The sequence below is a fragment of the Kryptolebias marmoratus genome, linkage group LG2 (genome assembly GCF_001649575.2).
Source record: "Kryptolebias marmoratus isolate JLee-2015 linkage group LG2, ASM164957v2, whole genome shotgun sequence".
NCBI classification, from domain to species: domain Eukaryota; kingdom Metazoa; phylum Chordata; class Actinopteri; order Cyprinodontiformes; family Rivulidae; genus Kryptolebias; species Kryptolebias marmoratus.
Window position 1 is genome coordinate 37,237,982 of NC_051431.1, and position 14,753 is coordinate 37,252,734.

At 41.0% G+C, this 14,753-nt stretch overlaps 2 protein-coding genes across 2 annotated transcripts; one reads left to right on the plus strand and one right to left on the minus strand.

The window, feature by feature from the left end:
• Nucleotides 1-4,171: 4,171 nt before the first annotated feature.
• egr2b (early growth response 2b) lies at nt 4,172-6,656 on the plus strand. Its single transcript, XM_017431837.3, has 2 exons — nt 4,172-4,546; nt 4,967-6,656. Exons 1-2 carry the CDS (start codon nt 4,375-4,377, stop codon nt 6,124-6,126), a joined length of 1,332 nt encoding a protein of 443 aa, XP_017287326.1. The 5' UTR covers nt 4,172-4,374; the 3' UTR covers nt 6,127-6,656.
• Nucleotides 6,657-9,466: 2,810 nt separating this feature from the next.
• adoa (2-aminoethanethiol (cysteamine) dioxygenase a) lies at nt 9,467-13,908 on the minus strand. Its single transcript, XM_037974549.1, has 2 exons — nt 13,312-13,908; nt 9,467-11,674 (listed from the first exon to the last, which is right to left on the minus strand). The coding sequence occupies exons 1-2, from the start codon at nt 13,645-13,647 to the stop codon at nt 11,234-11,236; spliced, it is 777 nt and encodes a 258-aa protein (XP_037830477.1). The 5' UTR covers nt 13,648-13,908; the 3' UTR covers nt 9,467-11,233.
• Nucleotides 13,909-14,753: the final 845 nt, after the last annotated feature.

Here is a 14,753-nt window from a genome sequence, read left to right on the forward strand (position 1 = left end):
TAAACAGTAAAAGAACAAATCAGGTATTTATTTTATTTATTTATTTTTTTTAGCTGCTCCCTTCTTCAGGGGTCACCAAAGCAAGTGAACTTGCATGAAAGATTTGGGAATTTGCTTTGTGCTGAAAGTCCTTCCTGACACAACCTGGGCTCAAACCCACAGCCTCAGGATTACAAGACCGAAAGAACAATACAGGTATGAGTCTTCATTTAAAGATGTTTTAAACTGACTAAATTTAAAATGAGTAAAACAAATAATAACGTTTTATTAGAACTAACAACCCCTTCCCATCCTCCTTATTCTCCATCCGTGTTCCTGCCTCATCCGACTCATTCAAAGTAGAGTTCCACAAGGTCCTGTTTTAGGACTGCTGCTAAAGGTATTATTTACTCATTCTGAAATGTGCATAAGCACTCATTGTAAACAATGTAGTAGAATCCTCTGAAAAAAAGTTTATCTGCATACTTTTCTCAACAAATCTGAGCAAAAAGCACATAGCAGCTAACTAAAATTGTCTAACTTCTTGATCCCATCCGGTTCTTTCATGGATATCACCATTGGTCACTTCAGTTGTTTTCATAGGTAAACAAATGCACGTAGTTGGCAGCTGTTCACAAATTTTGCTTACAACTTTTTAATTTAGGGACACATTAACCATCAATATGAGAAATATGTTGTATAGATTCTGTTTCTTAATCAGCTCATACAACAAAATCCAAGCCTTATTGAGCTTAGATTATTACATTTTCTAGTTTCACTATACTTCATGTGTGAAATGGCTATTTTTATTATTTATTTTAGATGTGGAGTTATTGTTATTTTTTTGTATTTATAGTTTTAGGTCCTAAGCTGACCTGGTCATTTGCCTGAAATGTATCTCCTTAACCTTAAGATCCATTATCATCCTCTCCTTCTTAACTCAGAATAAATCAGATAATTCTTCCAGACATTTAGTAGACTCTGATGAAGAGCATGTTGATATCTGCCTGCTGAAACTAATCTCAGTACAGAAATAGTGAGGACTAACTCTCTGTTCATTTAGCAGTTTGTGTCACCAGTGGCTGGATTTATTGATGAAGTGTGAGAAAAAAAAAAGTTCCTTCACAATGAACATTTGACTTTTCACCAGTCAGGTAAAGCTTCAGGTCAGCTATATTTAGATCACAACAAGTCTGCGGTGAGTGTGTGTGTTGTGGCAGTGCAACACAAACACACAAGCAGACTAAATGGAAAGTGTATTCCACCCAAGGTGCCCAGTATTTTCAGTTTTCTGTCGATCATTTTTCTCCGCCCACAGAGGGACTTTTCACAATCAAACAGGGCAGAACATTCAGTGTGAGTGTGCGCGTGTGAGAGAGAGAGAAAAACAGAGAGAGAGTAGTCTTCCTAAAGAGGCCACAGGAGGGCATGCAGTGTTTTCCCTTCCTTTATTTCCTTTACTTTTGGAACTGGAACAAATGCTCTATTGTCACAATTACCTGAGAATAAACAGAATAAAATTATCTATAAACAACAACAACAGGCATAAAGCAAAACAAAAAAATGGTGCTAAATATCTGAGTGGCACACCTTATGATGACTGTAACATATACTAAATATGGATAATTGAATGAGATATTATGTGTTAAATAGAAGAAGGAATTGTTAAGCATTTGCTTTCTATCCCTATGTTTAAAAAGAAAATTTTATTTTTAATTTTTTGGTTTTTGGAATTACAACATATGGAATTTGATAGACATAGTAAATATAGCATTAATAATATGCATTTTGTGTTTGTTAGTTTTTTGCTTATTACAACCCACTGCCAAAGGCAAAAGGACACGTATGTTTTTCTGAATGTTTTTGTTTGTTTGTCTGTCTGTTAGCAAAATATCTTTTGAAAAACAGCACAAATTTGGATGAAACTATCAAAAAGTAATCAAAAAAGTCAACAACTGATTAGCTTTTGAAGTCAACCCCATTCAAGATGGCTGCCACAACTAATTGACCTTAGCCAACACAAAAATGGCTGTAACCTTGGTAAATGTACAGATATTTAACTAAAATTTGGTATGGTTGTAGGTGGAACCCATTCACAGTATACATCTTGAGTCATAGGCAGAAATCCCAATTTAAAAAAAAAATGGACATTGTCTTCAGTGTTAGCCCCATCCACCTACAGGCTACAATATCTTCCATGCCGTCTTTTTCAATTAGAGCCCTTGCACTTGTAAACAACATGGCGTTAATTTTCTAAATTTATTAAAAGTAAACTTCAGTATTTTTAAGATTATGTTCAAGGAATGCAAGGCTTTTATTTCTAAACATGTTTGGATAAAGTTGTTTCAAATGCTGCTACTTGTCACTAAATCATATTTTGTGACAAATAATGAGAGTTTAATGCATGTTGGTAGACAATATTTTTTTATTCTATTTTTTTTTCTTTTTAGTGGCCACATGGTTTCTTTTTTCAGTTTTTATTTATAGCCCAGTGTGTGTTAGTTTTACGCTGCCCACCACCTCTATAAAAATTGTTTTCCTTTTTCCTAAACTCTAAAAATACATCCAAATGACTCTAGTTAACAAGTGAGTGAACTAAATCTAGTCTTTCCTCGAGCATAGTCAAATGAAGCCGTCAGAAGTTTCCGAGCCTACTGAACTCAGGAATACATTCCGCTCTTCTGTCCGTCTCATTTGACTGTGGTTCCGCCTCTCACCTGTCTCTCAGCTCGGAGAGACTCGTCACTTTCCGATGAGCAGTTTCCGGAACTTCAAACCAAATATGGAACTAGAGGCGTTTTTCTGTGTACCGGATTTGGCCATTTATGGCTTCAGACGCTCAACCCGAGCTTTCCTTTTCATCTTTCATTGAGACTGATTGTGATGTATAAGAAAAGAGAAGAAAAAATTAAAGGTCTAGCATTCCATGAATGAATGCATATCGCCCGCCGCCTTTTATGCCAGACTTTCAGCTAAGATCATCTTATGATAATAAATGCAGCTGTAGTGATTTTGGTCAAATCTTGAAAATAACAGGATACACGCGATTTCATGCGATATAGCGCGAGATGTCACGCTTGGAGTATGTGTTTTGAAAATTTTTCAGTTACTACCACATCAAATTTTAGTTTAATATCTGTTAAATTGACTGAGGTATAGCCAATTTTGTGTTTGCTATTGTCAGATAGCTGTGGCAGCCATCTTGAAGTGGATTGACTCCAAACCTTAATCAGTTGTAGAGGTGTATCAAATGATTACGCTCTGAAAGTTTCAATAAAACCCGAATTGTGGTTCACGAGATATTTTGCTAACAGACAAATAGAATGGACTCTGACAGTTAATGCTATAGTTTTAAGGAACTATTTTGCGCAATGAGTAGCACTTAAAGTGTTGCAAATTGCTCTCAGCTACATCCATACTAAAAATTAGCTCAATTATATATATATATATATATATATATATATATATATATATATATTTGACTGAATTGTAGTCATTTGTACATTTTCTAAGCTCGGTTAGCTGTGGCCATCATCTTGAGCTGGATTGTCCCTAGAGTTAACCAGTTGTTTATGAATGTCTAATGATTGTTTTCTGAGAGTTTCATTAAATTACTTCCAGTGGTTCATGAGATATTTTGCTAACAGACAGACACAGTTGGCTACAATAGTTCACGTCAGTTAGTGCTTAGAGTTTAGGGTGGAGATTAGTCTCAGCTACTACCACACCAAATATTGGGTCTAGATCTGTAAAACTGACAGAGTTATAGCCATATTTGTTTTTCCTAAGCTGGGTTAGCTGTGGCGGCCAACTTACATCATGTTAACTCGAAAGGTCATTCAGTTGTAGATGTCAGCCAAATGACTACGTTCTGTGAGTTTCAATAAAATCCGTTCAGTGATTTATTAGACATTTTGCTAACACCACAAGAACATGCTTGCTCAGTCTTCGCCTTGGCGGCGGGCGATAAAAGGGGTGGGGTTATAGTTTACAGCAGGCGTGAGGGGGGGGTTCTTATCTGTGGTGAAGCTCTCCATTCACAAGTGATTCCCTTTGTCGACGTCACGGAGCCTCCCAGCCAATCAGAATCGTCTGCGCCCTCTCCGTTCTGGGTCCTCTTCGCCCCTCCCACTTTCAAATGACGTCGCGGCGCATTCAAAAAGTTCCTTATATAAACACAGAGGCACCGGGGCCCCCGCTTCTGTGACTCTAAGTTTAATGACAGGAGTACATCTTCTCTGCGGCGACCGACACAGACATGACGCAGTGGTAACCTGAGCGGGTTCCACGCGCACCCACAGCTGCACGGAGAAGAGGCTGAAGAGAGAGCGAGCGAGAGAGAAAGAGAGAGAGAGAGAGAGAGAGAGAACGAGAGAGAGCGCGAGAGAGAACATTATGACGGCTAAAACCCTGGAGAAAGTGCCGCTGAACCTGGGGGGGTTCGGGCACCCCGTGGCGGACAGCGTCTTCTCCATGGACGACATCGCGACCAGCCTGCCGACGTCTGTCACCATCTTCCCCAACGCGGACCTTGGAGCGCATTACGAACAGATTAATGTGGCGGCAGGTGAGAAAACTTTTTACTTTGATTTTTACTTATTTATTTATTTTGAAATCTGTTGCATGATAAAATAAAATAAACAGTTTAATGCTTGACATGTACAAAAACAACTAGATATCAAAAGGGTTGTAGTTGGATAATTTGACAGAGCAGTCTTAGCGTAACAGGTGTATCAAAATCTGTCTCCACACCAACTTCGTCCTGGAAGTTTTGTTGTTTTCAATACTATTTAAAAAAAGTGCTAAAATCATCATTTTGTAACTTAGCAGGGGAAACACATTCTGATGGTTGATGAGATTTCTATGTCAATATGTCCAATATATCTTCTGGTTGCGGGGTGTTTCTCACGGGGAACAGATTTGGGCACAACACAGCTGTCTCTTTCCTGTACAGCTCGTTGACCCTCGGGTGTGTTTTTCTCCTCAGATGGCCTGATGGGAGCCGACATGAGCGCAGACAAACGCTCAGTGGACCTCTCCTACTCCAGCGGCTTCTCCCAGCCCGCCTCCCATCGGAACCAGACCTTCACCTACATGGGGAAATTCTCCATTGACTCCCAGTATCCCGGTAACTGGAACCCCGAGGGGGTCATCAACATCGTCTCGGGCATCTTCAACATGGCCCAGCCGCCGCCTCCTCCTCCCCCTCCCCCCTCTTCCTCAGCGTCCTCCTCCCCGGCTTCACCGGGATCTCCTCATCACTTCTCCAGCGGAGCTCTGAGCTGCACCATGGCGGCGCAGAGCCAGGCGGACATGGACCACCACCACCACCACCACCTGTACTCCCCCCCGCCTCCCTACTCCTCCTCCTCCGGCTGCGGGGAGGTGTACCAGGACCCCTCGGCGTTCCTGTCCACCTCCTCCTACCCGCCTCCCTCCTACTCCTCCCCCAAGCAGCCCAGCTCAGACCCCCCGGGGCTTTTCCCCATCATCCCCGACTACTCGGGCTTCTTCCAGCCGGCATGCCAGCGGGACATGCACACGGCGGCGATCCAAGACCGGAAGCCGTTCGTCCCGTGCCCGCTGGACACCTTCCGAGTCCCCCCACCCTTGACCCCACTGAACACTATCAGGAACTTTACGTTGGGGGGTCCGGGCGGCGGCGGCGGCGGCTCCGAGGCAGGGCAGCCGAGGCTCCCCTCAGCCTACAGCCCGCAGAACCTGCCCCTGAGGCCCATCCTGCGGCCGAGGAAGTACCCGAACCGGCCCAGCAAAACACCAATCCACGAGCGGCCGTACCCATGTCCGGCCGAGGGCTGCGACCGGAGATTCTCGCGCTCGGACGAACTCACCCGACACATCCGCATCCACACCGGACACAAGCCCTTCCAGTGCCGCATCTGCATGCGCAACTTCAGCCGCAGCGACCACCTCACCACGCACATCCGCACGCACACGGGCGAGAAGCCGTTCGCCTGCGACTTCTGTGGCCGCAAGTTCGCGCGCAGCGACGAGCGGAAGCGACACACTAAGATCCACCTGAGACAGAAGGACAGAAAGTCCTCCACGGTGTCTTCCGCGTCCACGTCCTCCTCCAGCAACTCCTCCGCGCTGGAGCGGCCGCCCGGCGCCGGGATCTGTTCTTAAGTCCGGGCACCGGTCGCCATGGCAGCAGCGCGACGCACACTAACTCCTGACAAGTCAAGAGAATCAGAAACTGTTGTGGGACCGAGCGCTGCCGGCCGGAAACTGGACCGGAACTTTTGGGCAGCCGTGCGTCATGACGCACGTCCAGAACTCACAGACTTATGAATGCACTTTGCCTCCTGAAAATACAAGTAAATACAGCCATTCATAACCTAATTTATAAGGGGGATTCAAAACATTCCCAACTAATGCGAAATAACCGCAATAACGTTTAAAAAAGTACAAATAAATGACGTTTCTGACTGACAAAGATTTGATTTTGAACGTGTTTGTTTTCAGTGCCTTGCTGTGTCTGTTGGACTTCAAGGACGCTCCTAATGTAAATCTGTGTAAAGACAGTCTATTTTTGTACGCACCGGTCTCGTGTAACTCCTATAAATTTTTCTTTGTGTGTTTTAAAAAACAAACCTGTAAGTATATTGAGCTGTTTGTTGTGTTTGAGACTCATTAAAAGGCGAGGATGACAAAAATAGTTGATTTTATTACCAGAAGAACCTCCTCTCTCTCTCTCTCTCTCTCTTTCTCTCTCTCTCTCTCTCTCTCTCTCACACACACACACACACACACACACACACACATATAAATAAATGTTGATGTTGGAAAAAAATGAAATGGGTAAAATCCCTCGTTGCGTCACCAGCGGCTTGTTTGACTCAGACTGGAACCCACTCACTTTTTATTTAGGTTATTATCAGACACTGATCTAAGAACCCAAAGAGCGCGGAAAACCCACAACAGAACAAGTCCGCGCGCCGTCACAGAACCAGACAGGTTCGACTTTTTCACTCCTTTCTTTTTCTGCATTCTTGTTATCAAGTGAAGAAATATATATATATTTTAATAAGGGGGTATTTTCCTAGCGTTGTGCATTTAAAACAACAAGCAAACAAACAATAATTGTTCTTTCACTAAACTCTTTTGGTTGGTTCTTTTCACAATATTATTATTATTTTATTTTATTTTTTTAAGTTTTCAGGGTTTTCATCCTATGGACTAATCACGCCTATTGGAATAATTGCCATATGCAACTACTTCTATGTATGAAATAAATTGTTAAATTTATTCAATTTATCAGCCGATTCCACTTAAACTGATTGTTTAAATCTAAAAAAATAATGTTAGTTTCAATCCTTGTCTTCATGGATGGTAATGGCTTCAAAAGATTTCAATCAATCAATCAAACCTTCTTCATAAAGCACCTTTCACACAGTGGAGTGTGACACAAAGTGATAAAATCAAATACATCAGAATTATTTAAGACAGCAATAAGTTGTCAAAGGAATAGACAATGGTGACTGAAACATGGAGTGACTGCAGAAACTGAGGGAGCACCACAAGTTACGGAGATGAAATCGACATCCGTCTCCCAGTAACACTCTCCAACTCCAGCTAAATGACATTCACTTATAATTTAATCAGGAGTCAAACTAAGATTACAATAAAATCACCATCAGATTTGCTAAAGTTTGTAAGTAATGGAATAAAAACCAAACTGTCCTCAGGTCCTAAGGAAGGCTGCTCCACAGGCGAGACACCTCACCGCGGGTTTCAGGTCTAACTTTAGGTACGATTAGAAAACATTTTCCAGAGGACCTGAGGAATCTGGTCTGGTCACATGCAACCTTAAAAACCAACAAAACAATTTAACATGAATCCCAAACCAGACAGAAAGCAAGAGACTTTAAAACAGATGGGATGTGAGATCCCTTTCTGGATTTTGTCAACAGTTGATCAGTTGAGTATGTTTTAAACTCAGAGTTATATTTGTCTACACTCAGAGTTATACTGTTCTACACTCTTAGGAAGATTTCTCAGAGTGTTCCCACCATTGTCCCTGCAGGTGATAAGGACATGGACTGTATCGTTCTGAGAGACAGTCAGTGGAAATCTGGCTGTGTTTTTGGGATGACAGAGTACAGGCTTTGGTATCTGAAATTTAAATGTCGAGTTGAAACTAATACCAAGGCTTTCAACTTGATCTGACGGGTTTGTTTTCAGGTGTCTTTACCAAAAACCACGCGGAACAAAACAGATCGTTAAAAATAAAAAATGGTGCACATACATGTATGCACATACCTGTGTGTTATTTCCCTTTTTATTCTGGCCTCATTGTTGATCTTTTGAATGCAGGCACAACATCTTATATTGTTTAATCTTTAGTTGCTTTAATAGCACATATTACTGCTTTAATACAATAAAACTTGTTCATTTTGATGGTTAAATTAACTAGAAGTACTGATTTTGAGATAAATTTATTGTGTCAATAATAGAACACCAAATTCATTGTTTAGTTAGCAATTCACCCTTCCTTAAAAAAAAAAAATCCCACTTTTCTTGTTGTCTGTGGCACTACATATATGGACAGTAAAATGGTGACACTTTTTCTCCTTCATTCTTAATGTGTGTGAATAATCACCAGGATGTGGTTATTTTTATTTGAGTCATAGCAGAGTTATTTATGGTTATTCATTGTATCATATGTTACAAGACTAGCACATAGACAAGTTTAAATTAACATGTTACAAATGCTGCAACACAGGAAACAATTCCTTTATATGAGGTAAAATGGGGACTTGTTCTGTTCAGATCAGGGGTTTGAAACCATTTCTAAACGTAAAATAAATCAAACACAAGTCATTAAGTTTGAAATAAATCCTACATATAAAAATCTACAATTTGTTAAATTAAGGCATTAATTACAAAATATATAAGAATTTTTTTTTTTACATTTTAGAAGGAAGGAAAAAAAAAACCAAGTCAAATAAAGAATAAAATCAAATTGAAACTCTGAGCTGCAGTACGTAGGCCTATAGTTTGGGGTAATATAAGCATCTCACTTTGAAATAATAAAACATATAGTTAGATTGAACATGTAAAAATTGGCCATTTTGTTGGATATTTAGTATGACTGACTTTATGTCTGACTGTAAAACACAGTAAGACAGTTTTGGTTCAGTTCAGATACAAAACCTGATTCTTAGCCCTCTAAGACCGCCCCACCATTTGTCTGTTCAGTAACTCTGGAGTCTTTCGTCACATATATGATAACATCATCTGCATACATTTGGCTCTAAACGGCTTTACAGCTTTCAGCAAAATCATTATTATACATTGGTAAAAGCAATGGTCCTAAAATTGAACCTTGCAGAACTCATTTATCGTTGATTTAACCAGATTTATCCAATGTCCGGATTTCTGCTCAGGACGTTGCTTTCATTGCGCGGCCCCAGATGAGCAGCAGATGATGGATTGATAGGAGACAAATGATGAAGGACGAGGATTATCTTTAAGCATCCTCATGTTTTATTGTTCCACATACATTCAACATTAAAATAACATCATTACTGCTGACACTTGTGTAAGAGTTAAAGTTGGCTAGTTATTCTTTAGATAACGAACGGTAGCCCAATTGGAATGGTAGTGTTTAAAGGTGTAAAGGACAGTTCAGATAGTGTGTCTTCTTACCATGAAATGTCAACGGTGTTGATCACAGCTTTCATTTCTAATTATGTTCTTCAGATCACAGAGGAACAATTGATGGTGTTGTATGTGGTAGGCAGTCTGCAGTCCTCTGGACTCAGTCAAGGGAGGTGACAGTACAACACATCACAGAACAGCAGCTTTTTGTTCTATGTAATAAGAGACCTGTTAAGAAACTATAATATCTAGAATTAGTTAAAAGGCGTTACAATATAAGGTACATGTGTGCACTTTGGAGGAAGAAAAGAGTGTATACAACAGAAATGGTCTTCCTGATAGGTATAAATGAGGCTAGAAGGCCTTGAGTTACAAACTTTGGAATAAAGGCACATCACAATGTGGAGGTTCTCCAAGGCAAATATACAGTATATGATGAAAAAAAGCTTCTAAGCCTCACAGAACACAGAGAGTGTAAAAACACCCCATTACTCACATACTGTTTGAGTAATAAACATTAATTTGTGTACAAGGCAACATAATGGTCTCAAGAAAAATACTACATCAGGGTTAGGGGTAGTTTTATGCCTTTTACATATTGTAGTGTTCATTAGCAAGGCACCAATTTCTGCTGATTTTCAGGTAACAACAGTTCCTTTAACAAAGCACTTCAAGTCCTTTCCTGTCTCAATGGGATTTATGAAAGGATCGAGGGTTGAAGTGAATCTACTGCTGTTATGCTTCTGAGCCGCCAGGTGAGGTAGAGACAGAGCCGTCACAGTTGATACATGAAAAGGGCGAGCCGGCATGACGTCCTGAGGTGGTGACACAGGGCAGGACTGACAGACGATATGCGCAATCAAACGCAAGCTGTCCAACACAAATTTTATGTGTAGTTCTCCACATCAACACCGCTGAGTTACACTCCACGGTTCACAATGCTGGCTTCATTTCTAAACCCCCCACACTGCTGCGAGACGTGGCCAGCTCAGTTGGTGACTTGTGAACAACCAGGCTGCTTAAGAAAATTGGGCTCCTTTTTTATGGTACTGCCATAGGAACTGTTTTGGGAAAGTGGGAAATGATTTAAATACTTGGCATTCCTCTGGAAGGAGAATCTGTCCTGGAGTCCGTGGTAGAAGAGGTGTCACTCATCGACATGTATTAAAGCTGGACTCCATAAGGGATCCCTGAAGAGGAACAGAGTCCCCATAGGAGGGTCCCAGTACAAGTTTTCAAGCCCCGCCCACTACACATAAACAAATGGGACATTGCCTATATAAAGAAAAAAACAAACAAACAAAAAAAGCACTTCAGATAATTTTTCTCAGTGTTGACTCTTGTTGATTCGTGTAGTGCTTCCCTTGCTACACTAAGTTCAAATGTAAATCTTTCTAACATATTTAGCTGGAATAATCTTTTTCATGCCTAAAAGAAAGCTCATGCGGCATCATGATTGTGTGCGGGGATGTAGTTAGGACCTGAAGCCCCAAATCAAGTGCACAGAGACTGGTCACAGAAATACAACATGGCAGCATTTGTAAATTGAGTCCTGCTGGTTTCAATTGCTAATATCAAAAGAAGGCGGGGAGATTTAGTGGAGTATTATAATACATGTCGATGGTGTCACTCAGATATCAACTGCAGGACCTGGGTAAGGTTCCCCCCCACACCAGAAATCCTCAGGCTGAGGAATTTCAAGAAGCCACGCCTCATTTTCTTTCTCCTTCTCTTCCTCTTCGTTGGCTGCAGCGTTTGTTCCTTCTTTCGCCATCCTTTGCAGAACTCTGTAATAGTGACAGTCCCGCCCATCATCTGGATTATAAGGAGGTGCCAGGATGTCCAGGAAAGCAGCGGGGCCGTCCACTGCATCAATCTGATGGAGGTTATCTCGCAGCGGAGTGAGGAGGCACGGCCCGCTGTTCTCTGAGTACTCCACAACTAGGCGGCGCTCGGCGCGCCACACGGAGGCCGTCTGCCACGGGGTCAAGGCAGGGTCAAAGTGCGGTGGGACAGGAAGGCTGTTCTCCAGCTTGTCAAAACATTGGACATTGACCTTTCCATAAAGAACCTGGAAAAAAATAAACAAATAAAAAAATTCTCAAAAGAAGACAAATAACAGTATACTGTATTGGATAAATAATTATTTGATCTCACACTTGATTTGTCAATTAAGCAAAGTAGATGCAATTAAAGGGATAGAATTCCTTGAAGGAATGCATATCACACACCACCTTTATATCAGAGCTGAAAACTAAGATCATCTTATGTTGAGAAATGACACGCTCAGAGTATGTGCTGGTGGTGATTCTCAGCTACTACCACATCAAATATTAGCTTGAAATCTGTCAAACTGACCGAGTTAGAGCTATTTTTGTGTTGGCTGATGTCAGTTGTCTGTGGCAGCCATCTTGAATCAGGTTGCCTCTAAAACTGAATCAGTTGTAGACGTACATCCAATGACTATTTCCTCAAAATGTCATTAAAATCTGTTCAGCAGTTCATGAGATATTTTGCTGACAGAAAGACACAATCTCATCATCTCATAATCCCAATTTGTAGTTTCTTGCCACTCAACACTTTAGTCAAAGTCTCTGTTTACTAAAAGTTTCCTTTATAATCACACTCAGTCGTGTTTTAATTTTCACAAAAAAATAGCATATTTGGGCCTGTTATTAGTAATATTAATATTGTTCACCCAGTAATGAAGCTTTATGACAAACACTAGACTGCAATATCATGTAAAAAGAAAAGTTAACATCGTCAAAGAACCTTACAGTATCAGTGTCGGACAAAATTTGGAACTATGCAAACCTTTTTTTCTTGCAAACTCCACATAACAGTCTGCCCTGGCAGGAAAAGCGAACACCAGTAGAGATAGACTGTCTAATGGTCTGCTATCACAGAAGATCTTTAATTTAGTTTCTGGTGCCATTACTGTCACAGTCCCACAGATTGTGTCATCATCTAATATCTGCCTGAGCTTTTCTAATCCCTGATTTTAACCTCAGAAGTTGAGGTTTTTAACTGCATGCTACCAAAAGTGAAGTGGCCATGTCGTTTCTGCCCGTTTGTGTGTGTGTTCAGTTATCTGTACCGTTACCAAAATATCTCATGAACTGCTGGACAGATATTAATGTAATTTGCAGGAAAAAAAAATGTATTTGATTACATTTTGGAGTCAAACCCATTCAAGATAACTGCCACCACTAAGCAACTTTAGCAAACACGGAAAGTTTAGAAATATTGAGGTAAAATCTGGTGTGGTAGCTGAGAGTCATCCTCAAAACCTATTCTGAGTGCTAGCACATAGTACAAGATTACAAATAAGGTCACCAAAATGGCTGTAACTCTGTTACTTAGAATATATTAGTTTTAGTTTTAAACTCTGGTATGAAGGGCAGCTGACAGCATGTATTCCTTCAGGAAATGTTCGGCGTTTCATTTATTTATTTCTGTCAGCAAATACTGACCGAGTTCAACTTTTAACCTGGGACACGTTTTTAATTTCGCCTCCCCTATAAAACTGAGTTGACGCACCTTCTACAGCATGAAATATTTGTTTTACTATGCAGCAGCTAAGAGGCTTTTATTTTGAAACAGCTACACAGAGGTGATTACACTGGCTAAAGAATGACCTAAAATGGCAACAAAAAGATTATTTAAGGTGGGATTATTTAGACTGAAGGGAGGAGGAGGAGGAAAGACCTTCAGCATCCCGTTCATGCCCGGGTGGTCGTGCAGCGGTATGGAGGCGCCCCTCCTCAGCAGAAACACCCCCATGCTGAACGCCTCCGTCTCGCAGATGTGCATGTAGCTGACCGGGGGGCTCTGGAGTCCCGCCGCCCCGGAGCTCGGCTTGTTTTTCCGGCGAGCGACTTTCAGGTCGGCGGCTCTGATGGAGGTCACTAAGGAGATCAGTTCATTCAGTTTGTCCGTGAAAGCTTTACCATCCCCGCTGGAGGAAGACTTTAGGCCTTTAAACGTGACATGGGCCTGCTTGGCTATTTTTTGGATCAGAGGAGTTTTGTTGTCCCGCGGCATCCTGGCTGTGAAATAAATAAATAAACAATCAAACAGTTATGTGTCTTTACTCCTGGTCCGGCCAGAGTAAAAGCTTGGAAAATGCCTCCCAGGGACTCTGTTGTCACCGAACGTCCCACGGAGCCGGTCGGACAAAGTCCAAACGATACTAAACCGAAACTTCTACGACAACACGAAACAATTCATAGTTATAATGTCAAATTTCACCGCCACATACTAGCCTCCCAACATAGTTCTCACCGTCTCGCCCCCTTCGTTTAACCGCACTGAGCATGCGCACAAAACGAAAAGCCTTCTGGGATATGAAGTTCTATGAGACAACCTAACCTTCGTTTATAAAGTAAGCAAGCAGTGAAACAGTGCAATAACATCTGATCACATTTTATACAAATAACCTGTTTGGTTTTAATTAATTATTAAAACGCTAACAGATCTAAAGTGCGGAAAACGTTAACCCCTTTTCAGTGAGACTACATTTCCCAGCAGAGGAAGCAGCAGAGTAACAGAGTGGAAGGCCACACAGGCCATTGAACTCTCCGCTACCCCTCCAACATCACATTCTCCAGCGCTGTTCACTTATTTTCACTTCACAGATACACTCAACATTTTATTTACAAAGTAGATTTTAATTTGTTTTTCAGAATCAGGACTTTAGTCCATCTAAACAAGCCACTTGTTTCTTTGCAATTCTTCATGATGTAAAAGTGGTAAGAGTGTATTTTACCTGTAGAGGCCTCAACTGTACAGGTTCAGGCTTTGACACTATATAAAGGTCCTCTGGTTTTCATATCTTTTATTTGTTTGTTTATTTTTCTGTATCAGCCTAAATAATAAGCCTAAATCTTGTATGTATGTGATGTATTTCTGGATCAGTTTTGTGGTTAATTATTGTAGTATAACTTAATTAGCCTAATTGGCACAATACACACACACACACACACACACACACACACACACACATATATATACGTGAGTGGGTGTGCGTGGGTGTGTGCTTCATAGTATTAAACAATAATATTGCAAGATGTGGAGAGTAGTGAATTACATTTACTTGTGTTACTGTAATTGAGTATAAATTTTGGTGTTCTTCGTACTTTTTAAAAAAT

Coding starts and splice junctions, on each gene's coding strand:
- egr2b (XM_017431837.3), top strand. CDS start 4,375: ATGACGGCTAAAACCCTGGAGAAAGTGCCGCTGAACCTGGGGGGGTTC. Junction 4,547..4,966: donor ACAGATTAATGTGGCGGCAG/GTGAGAAAACTT, acceptor TTTTCTCCTCAG/ATGGCCTGATGGGAGCCGAC.
- adoa (XM_037974549.1), bottom strand. CDS start 13,647: ATGCCGCGGGACAACAAAACTCCTCTGATCCAAAAAATAGCCAAGCAG. Junction 11,675..13,311: donor GCATGAACGGGATGCTGAAG/GTCTTTCCTCCT, acceptor ATTTTTTTCCAG/GTTCTTTATGGAAAGGTCAA.